Consider the following 15600-nt stretch of genomic DNA (forward strand, 5'->3'; position numbering starts at 1 on the left):
ACATTTATCAACTTTTAATTGTGGTTAACAGAAGTTATGAACGGAACTAAAATTTGCACAAGGTACTTCAAACTAATACAAACACTAGCTACAATAGGTAAGATCATTATGAAAGACAACAGATCAAGTAACATGATGAAAATGAAGATGTAGTACCATATCTGATGGAAGAAAAGTAAGGAATAAAATTTCTGTGCCAGCTCGAATAAGATTAGTCTCAGAAATAAGCTTTTAAATAGGAAATAGTTCAGGAATTCAAAAGGAAATGAAAGTCATTTTGGCCAGATTTCACTTTCTTCAGGCATTCTGAGAGTCCAGGAGACTGATAATTGAGAGTCCAGCAGAGCTGGACTGGGCCAGGAGCAGAAATCTCCATGGGCTATATTGAAGCTTTTCCTTTGGTGCCGTTATAGAACCACGTAAGTTTTTCAGCATGTTCAGTAAGTTCATCATGATTGTGTTAGCTCTTTACAAGAGAAATCTAATAATAGGTACAGTAGCATAGTGGTTATGTTAATGGAATAGTAATCCAGAGGCCTGCACCACTGGCCCAGAGACATGAGTTTCAGATCCCACCGTGGCAGTTGGGAAGTTTAATTTCAGTTGATTGAATAAATGTGGAAGATAAAGCTAGAATCAGCAATGGTGACCATGAAACTTGTAAAAGCGCAACTGGTTCACTTTAGGGAACTGGGTCTAGCCAGTTCAAGAAGGCAGCGCACCACCACCTTCTCATGGGCAGTTAGGGGTGGGCAACAAATGCTGGCATTGCCAGCGATGCTCACATCCCATGAATGAATAAAAGAGACTCCAGACCCACAGCAATGTGGCTGATTCTTTAACAAACAGTTAAGAAAATGCATAGTAAGATACATAGTAAGTGGATAGCAAGTACAGGGAGGTGGTCACAAAGCAGGTAAAGACTGCTCAGGCAGAAAGGGAATGGGTGACTGCCAGGCAGAATAGAAGAACTAGGCAGGTAGTGCAGGAGTCCCCTGGGTTCATCTCCCTCTCTAACAGATTTTCCCCTTTGGATACTGTTGGGGGAGATAGCTTCTCAGAGAAATGCAGCAAGAGCCAAGTCTGTGGCACCACGGGTGGCTCAGCTGCACAGGAGGGGAGGAAAAAGTGTGGGAGAGCTATAGTGATAGGGGATTCTATCGTAAGGGGTACAGATGGGCGTTTCTGTGGCCGTAAACGTGACTCCAGGATGGTATGTTGCCTCCCTGGTGCTAAGGTCAAGGATGTCACGGAGCGGCTGTAGGACATTCTGAAGGGGGAGGGTGAACAGTCAGAGGTCAAGGTACACTTTGGTACCAACGACATAGGTAGAAAGAGGGATGAGGTCCTGCAAGAAGAAATTAGGGAGCTAGGTAGCAGATTAAAAAGCAGGACCTCGAAGGTTGTAATCTCGGGATTACTCCCTGTGCCACGTGCTAGTGAGTATAGGAATAGGAGGAATAGAGCAGATGAATGCGTGGCTGAAGAGATGGTGCAGGAGGGAGGGCTTTAGTTTCCTGGATTACTGGGTCTGTTTCTGGCAGAGGTGGGACCTTTACAAGTTGGATAGTTTGCACCTGAACCGGAACGGGACCAACATCCTTGCTGGGAGGTTTGCTAGTGCTGTTGGGGGGGCGTTTAAACTAATTTGGCAGGGGGATGGGTGCAGAGTGGAGGTACAGTAGGGGATGATGCACAGTCAAATATAGATGGGAAACTGAGTCAGTCTGGAAGGCAGAGCAAATATAGACCTGTTAAGGCACAAGTGGATAATGCAAGGCTGGATTGCATCTATTTTAATGCAAGGAGTCTTACTAGTAAGGGCGTTGATTAACACGTGGGAATATATTATTTCCATCACAGAGACATGGTTGAGGGAAGGGCAGGACTGGCAGCTCAATATTCCAGGGTATAGAATCTTCAGGCTTGACAGGGGAGGGTGTAAAAGACTAGGTGGCATTGCACTGTTGATCAAGGAGTCAATTACTGCAGTAAGGAGGGATGATATCTTAGAAGGTACCTCAAATGAGACCATATGGGTAGAACTTAAAAACAAAAAGGGGAAAATCACTTGGCTGGGAGTGTACTACAGGCCTCCAAACAGTCAGGGAGAGATAGAGGAGCAGATATGTAGGCAAATCTCAAAGAGGTGTAAAAATAATAGGGGATTTCAACTTCCCCAATATCAACTGTGATAGTCAGTGCAAAAGGCTTAAAGGGGGCGGAATTCTTAAAGTGCATACAGGAGAGCTTTTTGAGCCAGCATGTAGAAAGTCATACAAAAGAAGGGACCTAATCCTGGGGAATGAAGCCAGACAAGTGGTCGAAGTGTCAGTGGGGCAGCATTTCGGGGATAGTGACCATAACTCTAAGATTTAAGGTAGTTATTGAAAAGGACAAAGAAGGACTGGAAATAAAAGTACTGAATTGGGGGAAGGCCGATTTCAATATGATAAAACAGGATCTGGCCAAAGTGGACTGGGAGAAGCTACTTGTAGGAAAGTCTACATCAGACCAGTGGGAATCATTCAAAAAGGAAATTGAGAGAGCTCAGGGCCAACATGTTCCAGTAAAGGTGAAGGGTAGGACCAACAAGTCCAGAGAACCCTGGAGGTCAAGGGATGTAGAGGATTGGATCAGGAAAAAAAAGGAGGCTTATGGTAGATTTAAAGCGCTGAAAACAGCGGAGTCCCTAGAAGAGTATAGAAAAGTGTAGGGGGGTACATAAAAAAGTAATTAGGAGAGCAAAGAGGGGACATGAAAAAAGCACTGGCGGGCAAGATAAAGGAAAATCCCAAGGCGTTTTATCAGTATATTAAGGGCAAGAGGGTAACCAGGGAAGGAGTGGGGCCCATTAGGGACCAAAGTGGCGATCTGTGTGTGGACATCGGTGAGGCTTTAAATGATTACTTTTCATTTGTGTTCACTATGGAGAAGGACGATGTAGGTGTAGAGATCAGGGAGGGGGATTGTGATATACTTGAACAAATTAGCACTGAAAGGGAGGAAGTATTAACCGTTTTAGCGGGCTTAAAAGTGGATAAATCCCCAGGCCCAGATGAGATGTATTCCAGGCTGTTAAGTGAGGCACAGGAGGAAATAGCAGTGGCTCTGACTCAAATTTTCAAATCCTCTCTGGCCACAGGAGAGGTACTAGAGGACTGGAGGACAGCAAATGTGGTATCATTATTCAAGAAGGGTAGCAGGGATAGACCAGGGTAATTACAGGCCGGTGAGTCTAATATCAGTGGTAGGGAAACTATTGGAAAAAATTCTGAGGGACAGGATTAATCTGCACTTGGAGAGGCAGGGATTAATCGGGGATAGTCAGCATGGCTTTGTCAGGGGGAGATCGTGTCTAACAAACTTGATTGAATTTTTCGAGGAGGTGACTGTATGTGTAGATGAGGGTAAAGCAGTTGATGTAGTGTACATGGACTTCAGTAAGGCCCATGTGATCCAGGGCAATTTGGCAAATTGGATCCAAAATTGGCTTCATGGCAGGAGACTGAGGGTGATGGTCGAACGTTGCTTTTGCGAGTGGAAGCCTGTGACCAGTGGTGTACTGCAGGGATCGTGCTGGGACCCTTGCTGTTTGTAGTGTATATTAATGATTTAGACGTGAATATAGGAGGTATGATCGGTAAGTTCGCAGATGACAGGAAAATTGGTGGTGTCGTAAATAGTGAGGAGGAAAGCCTTAGATCACAGGACGAAATAGGTGGGCTGGTAAGATGGGTGGAGCAGTGGCAAATGGAATTTAATCCTGAGAAGTGTGAGGTGATGCATTTTGGGAGGACTAACAAGGCAAGGGAATGTATGGTAGGACCCTAAGAAGTACAGAGGGCCCTTGGTGTACTTGTCCATAGATCACTAAAGGCAGCAGCACAGGTAGATAAGGTGGTTTGGAAGGCATATGGGATACTTGCCTTTATTAGCCAGGCATAGAATATAAAAACAGGGAGGTTATGTTGGAGCTGTATAAAATGCTAGTTAGGCCACAGCTGGAGTACTGTGTACAGTTCTGGTCACCACACTATAGGAAGGATGTGATTGCACTGGAGAGGGTGCAGAGGAGATTCACTAGGCTGTTGCCTGGGCTGGAGCATTTCAACTATCAAGAGAGACTGCATAGGCTAGGGTTGTTTTACTTAGAGCAGAGAAGGCTGAGGGGGGACCTGATTCAGGGGCATAGATAGGAAGAAACTTTTTCCCTTAGCGGAGGGATCAAAACCAGGGGGCATAGATATAAGGTAAGGGGCTGGAGGTTTAGAGGGGATTTGAGGAAAAAAATTTACACCCAGAGGGTGCTTGGAATCTGGAACACACTACCTGAAAGGGTGGTAGAGACAGGAACCCTCACAACATTTAAGAAGTATTTAGATAAGCACTTGAAACGCCATAGCATACAAGGCTACAGGCTAAGTGCTGGAAAATGGGATTAGAATAGATAGGTGCTTGATGGCCTGCACAGACACGATCGGCTGAAGGGCCTGTTTCTGTGCTGGATAACTCTATGACTCTAAGAATAAAACCAGACGGACCACCTAGGCATCAGATTCGGACATGACAAGGGCACACTGCAAAGTCCTCCTCACATTTGGGTTCTTGTGCCAAAAATGGCTGAACTGTCCCACAGACTAGACGAGCAATAGCTTGTGTTCCAGAACTAGCTGTGCCTCTAACCAAATTGTTCCAGTACCAGTACAACACTGGCATCTACTAGACAGTGTAATTGCCAGGTCTGTGCTGTGTGGAAAAAAGGACAAATCCAATCCAGCCAATTACTGCCCGTCGCAATCATCAGCTAAGTATGGAAGGTGCTATCAAGCAATATTTGTTCACCAATAAACTGCTAACCTTTGCCCATTTTGGCTTCGATTGGAATCACTCGGCTCATTACAGCCTTGGTCCAAAAGAGCTGAATTCCAGAGGTGAGCTGCGAGTAACGCCCCTTGACATCAAGGCAACATTTGACCGAATGTGGCATCAAGGAGTCCTAGTAAAAGTAAGTCAATGAGGATCGGGGGAAACTCTCCACTAGCTGGAGTCATATCTAGCACAAAGGAAGATGGTTGTGTACTGGAGGCCAATCATCTCAGCCCCAGGACAAAGTTGCAGGAGTTCCCAGGTGCCCAACCATCTTCAGCGGCACAGTGGTTAGCACCGCAGCCTCATAGCTCCAGGGACCCGGGTTCGATTCCGGGTACTGCCTGTGTGGAGTTTGCAAGTTCTCCCTGTGTCTGCGTGGGTTTTCTCCGGGTGCTCCGGTTTCCTCCCACAAGCCAAAAGACTTGCAGGTTGATAGGTAAATTGGCCATTATAAATTGTCACTAGTATAGGTAGGTGGTAGGGAAATATAGGGACAGGTGGGGATGTTTGGTAGGAATATGGGATTAGTGTAGGATTGGTATAAATGGGTGGTTGATGTTCGGCACAGACTCGGTGGGCCGAAGGGCCTGTTTCAGTGCTGTCTCCAATCTAATCTAATCTAATCAATTGGCCTAAGAATAGGGATAGCATAAAACAAAAAGAAATGGCTTACAAAAATGCAAAACGCAGCACAGATCCATCCGAATGGGATCGATACAAAGACCAGCAAAGGGTCACAAAGCAGCTTATAAGAGCTACTAAAAGAGATTATGAAAGGAAACTTGAAAGAGACATCAAAATCAATAAGAAGAAATTTTTTAGTTACATAAAGGGAAAACGGGTGGTCAAGTGCAATGTAGGCCCACTAAAAGCTGAAACTGGAGATATTGTCATTGATAATGGGGAAATGGCAGACATGTTGAACAATTACTTTGCCTCAGTATTTACAGTTGAAAAGGAGGATAACTTGCCGGAAGTCCCGAAAAAATTAATAGCCGATAGGGGACAGGGACTTAATAAAATTAAGGTAAGTAAATCATCAGTAACAAGGAAATTAATGGAACTAAAGAGTGAGAAATCCCCAGGACCTGACTGTTTCCATCCGAGGGTGTTAAAGGAAGTAGGCGAGCACATTGTAGATGCCCTAACTATAGTCTTTCAGAGTTTCCTAGATTCAGGAGTGGTCCCTCTGGATTGGAAAGTTGCACATGTCACTGCACTTTTTAAGAAGGGTGAAAGGGGGAACCAAGGAAATTACAGACCAGTTAGCCTGGCCTCTGTGGTGGGGAAGTTGCAGGAGTCTATAATCAAGGATAGGGTGACTGAAAATCGAGAAAAATATCAGTTAATCAGGGACAGCCAGCATGGATTCATGATGGGAAGGTCATGCCTGACAAATCTCATTGAATTTTTTGAAGAGGTGACTAAGGTAGTGGACAGGGGAGTGTCCATGGATGTTATTTATATGGACTTCCAGAAGGCATTTGATAAAGTCCCACATAAGAGACTGTTAACTAAGGTAGAAGCCCATGGAGTTGAGAGCAAATTATTGACATGGTTAGAAAGTTGGTTGAGTGGTAGGCGACAGAGAGTGGGGATAATGGGTAAGTACTCCGATTGGCAGGATATAACTAGTGGTGTCCCGCAGGGATCTGTGTTGGGGCCTCAATTATTCACATTATTCATTACCGACTTGGATGATGGCATAGTAAGCCATACATTCAAATTTGCTGATGATACAAAGTTAGGCGGCATTGTAGACAGTCTAGATGATAGCATAAAATTGCAAAGAGATATGGACAGACTAGGTGAGTGGGCAAAACTGTGGCAGATGGATTTCAATGCGGGCAAGTGTGAGGTTATCCATTTTGGACCAAAAACGGATAGAGCAGGGTACTTTCTAAATGGGAAGAGGTTAAGTACAGTGGATGTCCAAAGAGACTTTGGGGGTGGCACTTTGGCGCAATGGTTAGCACCGCAGCCTCACAGCTCCAGCAACCCGGGTTCAGTTCTGGGTACTGCCTGTATGGAGTTTGCAAGTTCTCCCTGTGACCGCGTGGGTTTCCGCCAGGTGCTCCGGTTTCCTCCCACAGCCAAAGACTTGCAGGTTGATAGGTAAATTGGCCATTGTAAATTGCCCCTAGTGTAGGTGTGGTAGGAGAATTGAGGAAAGGTGGGGATGTGGTAGGGAATATGGGATTAAATGTAGGATTAGTATAAATGGGTGGGTTGTTGGTCGGCACAGACTACGGTAGACCGAAGGGCCTGTTTCAGTGCTGTATCTCTCTATGGCTCTATGACTTAGGGGTTCAGGTGCATAGATCTTTAAAATGCCACGAGCAAGTGCAGAAAATAATCAAAAAGGCTAATGGAATGCTAGCCTTTATATCCAGAGGATTGGAGTATAAAGACACAGAGGTTATGCCGCAACTGTACAAAACCCTGGTTAGACCCCACTTGGAGTACTGTGAGCAGTTCTGGGCACCACACCTTAGGAAGGATATATTGGCCTTGGAGGGAGTGCAACGTAGGTTTACAAGAATGATACCTGGACTACAGGAGCTAAGTTACGAGGAGTGATTACACAAATTAGGCCTGTTTTCGCTAGAATTTAGAAGGTTAAGGGGTGATCTGATTGAAGTCTTCAAGATATTAACAGGAAAAGACAGGCTAGCTAAAGATAAACTATTTCCACTGGTTGGAGATTCTAAAACTAGGGGGCATAGTCTAAAAATTAGGACCAGACCGTTCAGGAGAGATGTTGGGAAGCAGTTCTTCGTGCAAAGGGTGGTAGAGGTTTGGAACTCTCGCCACAAACAGCAGTTGAAGCTAGAACAGTTGTTAATTTTAAATCTGAGATAGATAGATTTTTGTTAAGCAAAGATATTAAGGGATATGGGCCAAAGGGAGGTATATGGAGTTAGGCCACGGAGCAGCCATGATCTCATTGAATGGCGGGACAGGCTCGAGGGGCTGAATGCCCTACTCCTGTTCCTATGTTCCTTCCCTCCATGGTAAGGTCATAAATGGCATTGTTCGCTGATGATTGCACAGCGATGTTCTCTTGCTCCACCACCAGCACAACATAGCTGCAGTATGTACCATCTACAAGACGCACTGCAGCAAAACGCCAAAGCTTCTTCACCAGCACCTCTCAAACCCATGACCTGTACCATCTAAAAGGACAAGGGCAGAAAGCGCATGGGAACAAAGACACCCCTAAGTTCCCCTCCAAGTCACACATCCTAACTCTGAAGTATATCAGTGTTACTTCATCGTGGCTGGGTCAAATTCCTGGAACTGCTACCTAACAGCCCTCTAGGAGTACCTTCACCACACAGACTGCAGAGGTTCAAGAAGGCAGCTGACTACCACCTTCTCGAGGGGCAATTAAGGATGGACAATAAATGTTGGCCTTGCTGGTGACATCCACATGCATGAATAAATTAAGGAATCCAAATCCTAGTGCACCACTCTCCTCATAATCCTGCATCTTTCTCTGCTTCAGATATGTATCTAATTTTCCATTGAAGGAATCAATAATGCTTATAAAAGCCCTCACTATTTCCTTTCTTATATTAATCCATAAGGCTTTTTCATAATCCTTTTAACCTTTCTATTTTCCTTTTTCACCTCCCTACTTTCTTTTCTTTTTCTTTTGGGCCTCCTTATCTCGAGAGACAATGGATACGCGCCTGGAGGTGGTCAGTGGTTTGTGAAGCAGCGCCTGGAGTGGCGATAAAGGCCAATTCTGGAGTGACAGGCTCTTCCACAGGTGCTGCAGAGAAATTTGTTTGTCGGGGCTGTTGCACAGTTGGCTCTCCCCTTGCGCCTCTGTCTTTTTTCCTGCCAACTACTAAGTCTCTTCGACTCGCCACAATTTAGCCCTGTCTTTATGGCTGCCCGCCAGCTCTGGCGAATGCTGGCAACTGACTCCCACGACTTGTGATCAATGTCACACGATTTCATGTCGCGTTTGCAGACGTCTTTATAGCGGAGACATGGACGGCCGGTGGGTCTGATACCAGTGGCGAGCTCGCTGTACAATGTGTCTTTGGGATCCTGCCATCTTCCATGCGGCTCACATGGCCAAGCCATCTCAAGCGCCGCTGACTCAGTAGTGTGTATAAGCTGGGGGTGTTGGCCGCTTCAAGGACTTCTGTGTTGGAGATATAGTCCTGCCACCTGATGCCAAGTATTCTCCGAAGGCAGCGAAGATGGAATGAATTGAGACGTCGCTCTTGGCTGGCATACGTTGTCCAGGCCTCGCTGCCGTAGAGCAAGGTACTGAGGACACAGGCCTGATACACTCGGACTTTTGTGTTCCGTGTCAGTGCGCCATTTTCCCACACTCTCTTGGCCAGTCTGGACATAGTAGTGGAAGCCTTACCCATGCGCTTGTTGATTTCTGCATCTAGAGACAGGTTACTGGTGATAGTTGAGCCTAGGTAAGTGAACTCTTGAACCACTTCCAGAGCGTGGTCGCCAATATTGATGGATGGAGCATTTCTGACGTCCTGCCCCATGATGTTCGTTTTCTTGAGGCTGATGGTTAGGCCAAATTCATTGCAGGCAGACGCAAACCTGTCGATGAGACTCTGCAGGCACTCTTCAGTGTGAGATGTTAAAGCAGCATCGTCAGCAAAGAGGAGTTCGCTGATGAGGACTTTCCGTACTTTGGACTTCGCTCTTAGACGGGCAAGGTTGAACAACCTGCCCCCTGATCTTGTGTGGAAGAAAATTCCTTCTTCAGAGGATTTGAACGCATGTGAAAGCAGCAGGGAGAAGAAAATCCCAAAAAGTGTGGGTGCGAGAACACAGCCCTGTTTCACACCACTCAGGATAGGAAAGGGCTCTGATGAGGAGCCACCATGTTGAATTGTGCCTTTCATATTGTCATGGAATGAGGTGATGATACTTAGTAGCTTTGGTGGACATCCGATCTTTTCTAGTAGTCTGAAGAGACCACGTCTGCTGACGAGGTCAAAGGCTTTGGTGAGATCAATGAAAGCAATGTAGAGGGGCATCTGTTGTTCACGGCATTTCTCCTGTATCTGACGAAGGGAGAACAGCATGTCAATGGTCGATCTCTCTGCACGAAAGCCACACTGTGCCTCAGGGTAGACGCGCTCGGCCAGCTTCTGGAGCCTGTTCAGAGTGACTCGAGAAAAGACTTTCTCACTACTACACTTTCTATATTGCTCATGATTTTCTTTAGTATAATATATCCAAGGCTCCATTATATGTTTTTGTTTTATACATGTCCCTGTGTGCAATTGGTAAATTAACCAGCATAATTGTATAAACTATCATTGCTCATGCATTCATTTATATGTTTACCTTCCAATTTTCCAAAAGTAATGCAGAATGAATGTTTTCACATTCATTTTATTTGCCTGCATTCACTACAAAAAAAAACAAACTCCTACTAATTTTGGATAAGTAAATGTGAAGAGATTTTACTGTTTGAAGTAAACGGAAAAGTAAATTAGAGGAGTAGTTTGGCTGAGTGATGTCAGAAAAGAAAGAAATCGAAAGCAAATGTAACCTCTAGTACTTAGTACGTTTCCCTGATAATTTGAGCATTTTGTTATTGATCCTTGCAGAGAAGGACACCATGGATGTTTGGTGCAATGGGAAGAAAGTGGAGACAGCGGTAAGTTTTTGAAAATTAGAGATGATTTTTCTTTGGTATTGTGAGGTAGGCATGCTAACTATAATAGTCATGTGATCATTAAACATATTTTCCTTTCAAGATTACTTTTTGAGCAAGACGTTTAAGTGATCCATTGCATTTATTAACATAAAACTTTTAACAAATCAGTGTGGTTACTGTTTTGATATTAGTTGTAGCAATTATAATTCACAAAAATTAGAAATTAAGCAAGTCCAGCTTCAGTTGCATGTTTAATTGACTTGAAAGGGCTGCATGATGGCTCAAGTAGATAGGAACATAGGAAATAGAAGCAGGAGTCGCCCATTCAGCCTGTCGGGCCTGCTCCGCCATTCAAACAGATCGTGGCTGATCATCTACCTCTACGCCATTTTTCCCCACTATCCCCATATCCCTTGATGTTAATAGTATTCAGAAATCTATCGATTTCAGTCTTGAACGTGCTCAATGATTGAGCTTCCACAGCCCTCTGGGGTAGAGAATTCCACAGATTCACCACCCTCTGAGTAAAGAAATTCCTCCTCACCTCAGTCTTAAATGGCCTGCCCCTTATTCTGAGACTGTGTCCCCTGGTTCTAGACTCACCAGCCAGAGGAAACATCTTATCCACATCCACCCTGTCACGTCCTGTAAGAATTTTGTAAGTTTCAATGAGATCACCTCTCATTCTTCGAAACTCTAAAGAATACAGGCCCAGTTTCTGCACTCTCTCGTCATAAGACAATCCTGCCATCCTTGGGATTAGTTAGGTGAATTTCCGTTGCACTCCCTCTATGGCAAGTATATCCTTCCTTAGATAAGAAGACCAAAACTGTGCACAATACTCCAAGTACGGTCTCACCAAGGCTTTATACAATTGAAGCAAGACATCTTTACTGTTGTACTCAAATACCATTGCAATGAAGGCCTACATACCATTTGCCTTCCATATTGCTTGCTACAACTGCAAACTAACTTTTGGTGACTCATGAACAAGGACACCCAGGTCCCTTTGGACATCAACACTTTTCAACCTCTGGCAATGAATCAGAAATACCTGTAAGGTTTTGAATCCTTCTGTACTTGGTGTTGGTGATGGTAGGGACACTGAAGTTGGCTTAAATGCCCTTGGATGAGAAAAGGAAAAATCAACCTGAGCCTACTGCTCATCGCTGTTCCTGAAGTATGCAAACACAGGATTTAAATCAAATATAATGTGATCTATCCTACCATTCTGCCCCTGCAGTTAAATAATTTGCCAACACTCATTCATCTAGGCTCAGACTTCAAGAATGGACAGTTGGGTGAGGTACCAAAGGGTACTCCAGCCCTGCGGTCAACATCTTGAGGGGAGGGAAATATAAAAGAAACAAACATAAGAACTTTTCTAAGTAAGAACTTGTTTGGTGATACAGAGCATTTGGTTTATAAATAATTGCATAAAAGTTTTAACTTGACTGCATTGAATTTGTATTTACAAATGTTCCTCCTGTCGAACTGCAGTATTCATGAGACACATCTGAGTACATCTCCTGTAACCTATATGCTGGAAATTACTAATCAACTGTTATTCATATATAGGCTTTACTAAATAAACCAACTTAATGTCACCAGCAATCTTGTCAGAAAGGATAGATTTTGGTACAAAGTACATTTTTATAATTTTTATTTAACTGTGAATACTGTATCTGAATTAAAACACTGCTCTGTTAATGGTTTTCCTGCATGCTTAATCTACTGCAAAATCTACTGCTTTAAATAACAGAGAGAAACAACTTCTGATATTAAATGTAGTATAATTTCAGTTTGGCTCTGTCAATACTCTTTTAGCCAAGTCAGGAAATTGCGTGTTCAAGCCCCACTTGAGGACTTGATCACCTTATCTAGGCCTAAATGTCATGCGTTGTTAAGAGAGTGCTGCATTGTTAGTTATGCCACATTTCAGCTGTGATGTTAAACTGAGGCCCTGTCTGCCTGTAAAAGGTCCTTGTGCTGTTTTAAGAGCAGTGTTCTCCTTGTATCTTGTTAAAAGCAGATTTACAGGTCATTTATCTCAATTATTGCTGTTTTATGGGATCTATGCACAAATTGGGCGTCACAATTGCCAAAATATTGGCTATACTTTAAAAGCGCTCAAGGACGTTCTGGGGTTAATGGTCTATATTAATACAAGTCCTTTCCTTTATCTAAACCATTTTATTAATTTTGTAGGGGGAATTTGTGGAAGATGGCACTGAAACCCATTTTACTATTGGTAACCATGACTGTTGTATCAAAGCTGTTAGCAGTGGGAAACGAAGAGAAGGAATCATCCACACTCTTATTATGGATGACCAGGAAATCCCAGAATCTGTTGAGTAACTTCCTGTACATAAGCTGCACAAAAGAACACATTTTTTAGAAAGAAATGTGTACATCAGTTGTCATGAAATCAAACATGTCACAGTAATGAAGAAATACTTGAAAATATCAGTTAAGAAAATGCATGTTTCAGTGCATAAATCAAACTTCAGTGACAGTTAGAATTGATTGGTTGATCTAAAGCTACTCTGTTGCTGTCAAACCATCTAAAATAAGCATTTATAATGAACTACAATTTCACTGTTCCTTGTATTTAAAAGTGAATAGGGTATCTTATGATCTATGCTTCTGGTATAGGTTGTAGATGAATAAAACACTATAGGTACAAATAATGAATTAAGAATAAATTCAAAAAATGAAGCCTATCATGTTAATTTTGACATTTCTAGTTTTAATGGCTTAACTTTTAATTCTCTTGCAATATAAATTATCTTTCACTATTTTTGTGATAATAGGCCTCTGTTCCATATATTGTAATCTAATTAAAAACCATGGTGTTAAATGAAAATAAAAGTAATTTATTAATTTTCTAAGTTGCACTGTGCACTTCATTAAAAAGCACAGTTACATAAAATAGGTCAGGATTAGTTTCTTTGGTAAGTTTGTGTTCTATTTCTGATGTATGCAAACATGACAAACATAAATGTTGGATAAGAGAGGAACTTTATGCTGAACAGACGACATTCAATATATATGCTGTTCTGTTAATACGTATCCAGGTTCAGATCAGATGTCCTCACTGGTGCAGCAGCATTTGATCAGGCCAAATGTAATTAAATTGTGATCCATTGAACAGGAGTTTGTGTAAATGTTTGAGAAGTTTTTATGTAACTAATCCTGTTTGCCACTTTAAACTGAGAAATATGGGCCCAAGCGTGCATATTGTATTGGTACAAGGGTTTTTTACAGAAGACTTTTATGATATGACTTTTTTTTAAATACAGGTTTTATTTAATACAAATAAATGTTTTTTCATCATTGTAGTCTGTGATTTTCTTTAGCATAAAAACAGAATTCACCGGGGTATTTGTTTATGATTTTTGTGTAGAGATTTCTACTTTTCTGTGGTTCTCAAAGCTGGTAGATTGTGTAAGAATCCTGGGAAATCTCTACTTTGAGTTTTCTTGCTAATTAGCAAACACTAACTTAAATACTGGGACTGACTGTATACTTCTTTAATTTAATTGATACACTTAATCTTATACAGAAATATTCTATACCTGTTTGTGACACACTCTGTGTAAAGATGGTTTAAAGGTGATCAGATGGGAAATTGTGGTTTGGGCCTTCACTGACCAGATGTTTTGGTGATCCAGAATGTGTAAAAGAAGTGAAAGGGTGAGAAAATGAAGCCGAAAACACACCAGCAGAAACTGTGAAAACAGACAGCTTGCTGTGTGGGAACAAGGAGCAAAAAACCTCTGAGTCCCAGATGTAGTTAGAGAGAGACAAAATAACTGGAAGCCAAGGCCACCATTTGGCCTGGTGCTAGCGTTGGATTATTTACAAGCTGATCAGCGTTGGAGCATAGGAATTAATGAGTAGTGATTGTGTTAAGTCGGTCTCCATAGACATTGCTGTGTTTTTAAAGAAGTATTATAAGAGATCCCTGAGTAGAGAGGGTGAAGAGGGTTTCTGGCCAGAAGAGGAGGTATCCAACTAGGGAAGGTATCCAGCCAGAGGAGGTTCAGGACCATCCCACAGACAGACCCTCACAGGAGGACAATTTCAGCAGAGGCACCACACGTGTACATGCCACATTGAATAGCGTGACCAGGGAGTGATTACGTGGAGGTCAGGCTTCTACCCAGAGTATAATGTTAATGGTAATGCTGCTGCACTTCAATATTACTGTTCAAATCCCAGCATATGTCAAGTCTTACTTATACCAGGTAAAATATAACCTCTGTCACCAATAAGCATTATCACTTGGAATCCCATTTCAGAATTCGGAAAACAGTTAATTGACTCTGATTATCTCGAATTCCAATAGATGAGTGCCCAAATTGCTTAAAATTCAGAAAAGTATATTGCACTGAAATTGTTCCAAGTAACTTCTAAAAAGACAGAACAGAGCAGCCAAGATGGCCACGAATTTGTATGTGTAAAAACTAAATCAGCCGGGAGACAAGAGATAATTACTCAGTCTAGCCAGAACAATGAGGGTGCTCTCTGATTCAATTACCTAGAATGGTTTTGTCAATGTTGATCGTCAAAAGCCATCAACACCCATTGACTTTGAAAGAGCCAACACTCCTCCTCCCCCCCCACCCCCACCAAGGTGCTGTTTCAAACAAAGAGATGGTCACATGACATGACTGCTGTGTAACTGAGATTTTATGAATTATGGCTCAGAAGAAAGCAAACAGTAACTGAAAGCTGGGCGATGGGACTTGGCTCTACATATTCCTATTAAATTTCCCTACAGTTGCAGCCGTAAGCTTCCTAGATCTCAATCTTACTGCAGTTAAAGCCACAGCTTGTTCTGCTGTGCTTTCCATCAGGTTCGGTTCTTCACTGAGCGGGTGTGCCCTGATTAATCCTACAGGTTTTCCCTTTAGTTTCCAGTAGTCAGCTTTTAAATGCCCTGCTTTATTACAATGGAAGCACACAGGTCTCTGGGTCTCACTCTTGCTCGCAGCACCTTCTTTTTCTTTCTCTCCTAGGACTGCCTGGGCTCCTATCACCTTCCCACCCTTTGTCCCTTTCGGATT

At 42.9% G+C, this 15600-nt stretch overlaps 1 protein-coding gene across 1 annotated transcript in view; it reads left to right on the forward strand.

Annotated features, from left to right (window-relative positions):
• Positions 1-13864, forward strand: part of faima (Fas apoptotic inhibitory molecule a) — a 45755-nt gene extending 31891 nt beyond the window's left edge. The window contains exons 4-5 of the mRNA XM_068034493.1: positions 10479-10528; positions 12737-13864. Of these exons, the coding sequence (XP_067890594.1) occupies positions 10479-10528; positions 12737-12886 (200 nt within the window). The 3' untranslated portion in view covers positions 12887-13864. The remainder of the gene's footprint in view (positions 1-10478; positions 10529-12736) is intronic.
• Positions 13865-15600: the final 1736 nt, after the last annotated feature.

Source organism: Heterodontus francisci, chromosome 7 (assembly GCF_036365525.1).
Source record: "Heterodontus francisci isolate sHetFra1 chromosome 7, sHetFra1.hap1, whole genome shotgun sequence".
Classification (NCBI taxonomy): domain Eukaryota; kingdom Metazoa; phylum Chordata; class Chondrichthyes; order Heterodontiformes; family Heterodontidae; genus Heterodontus; species Heterodontus francisci.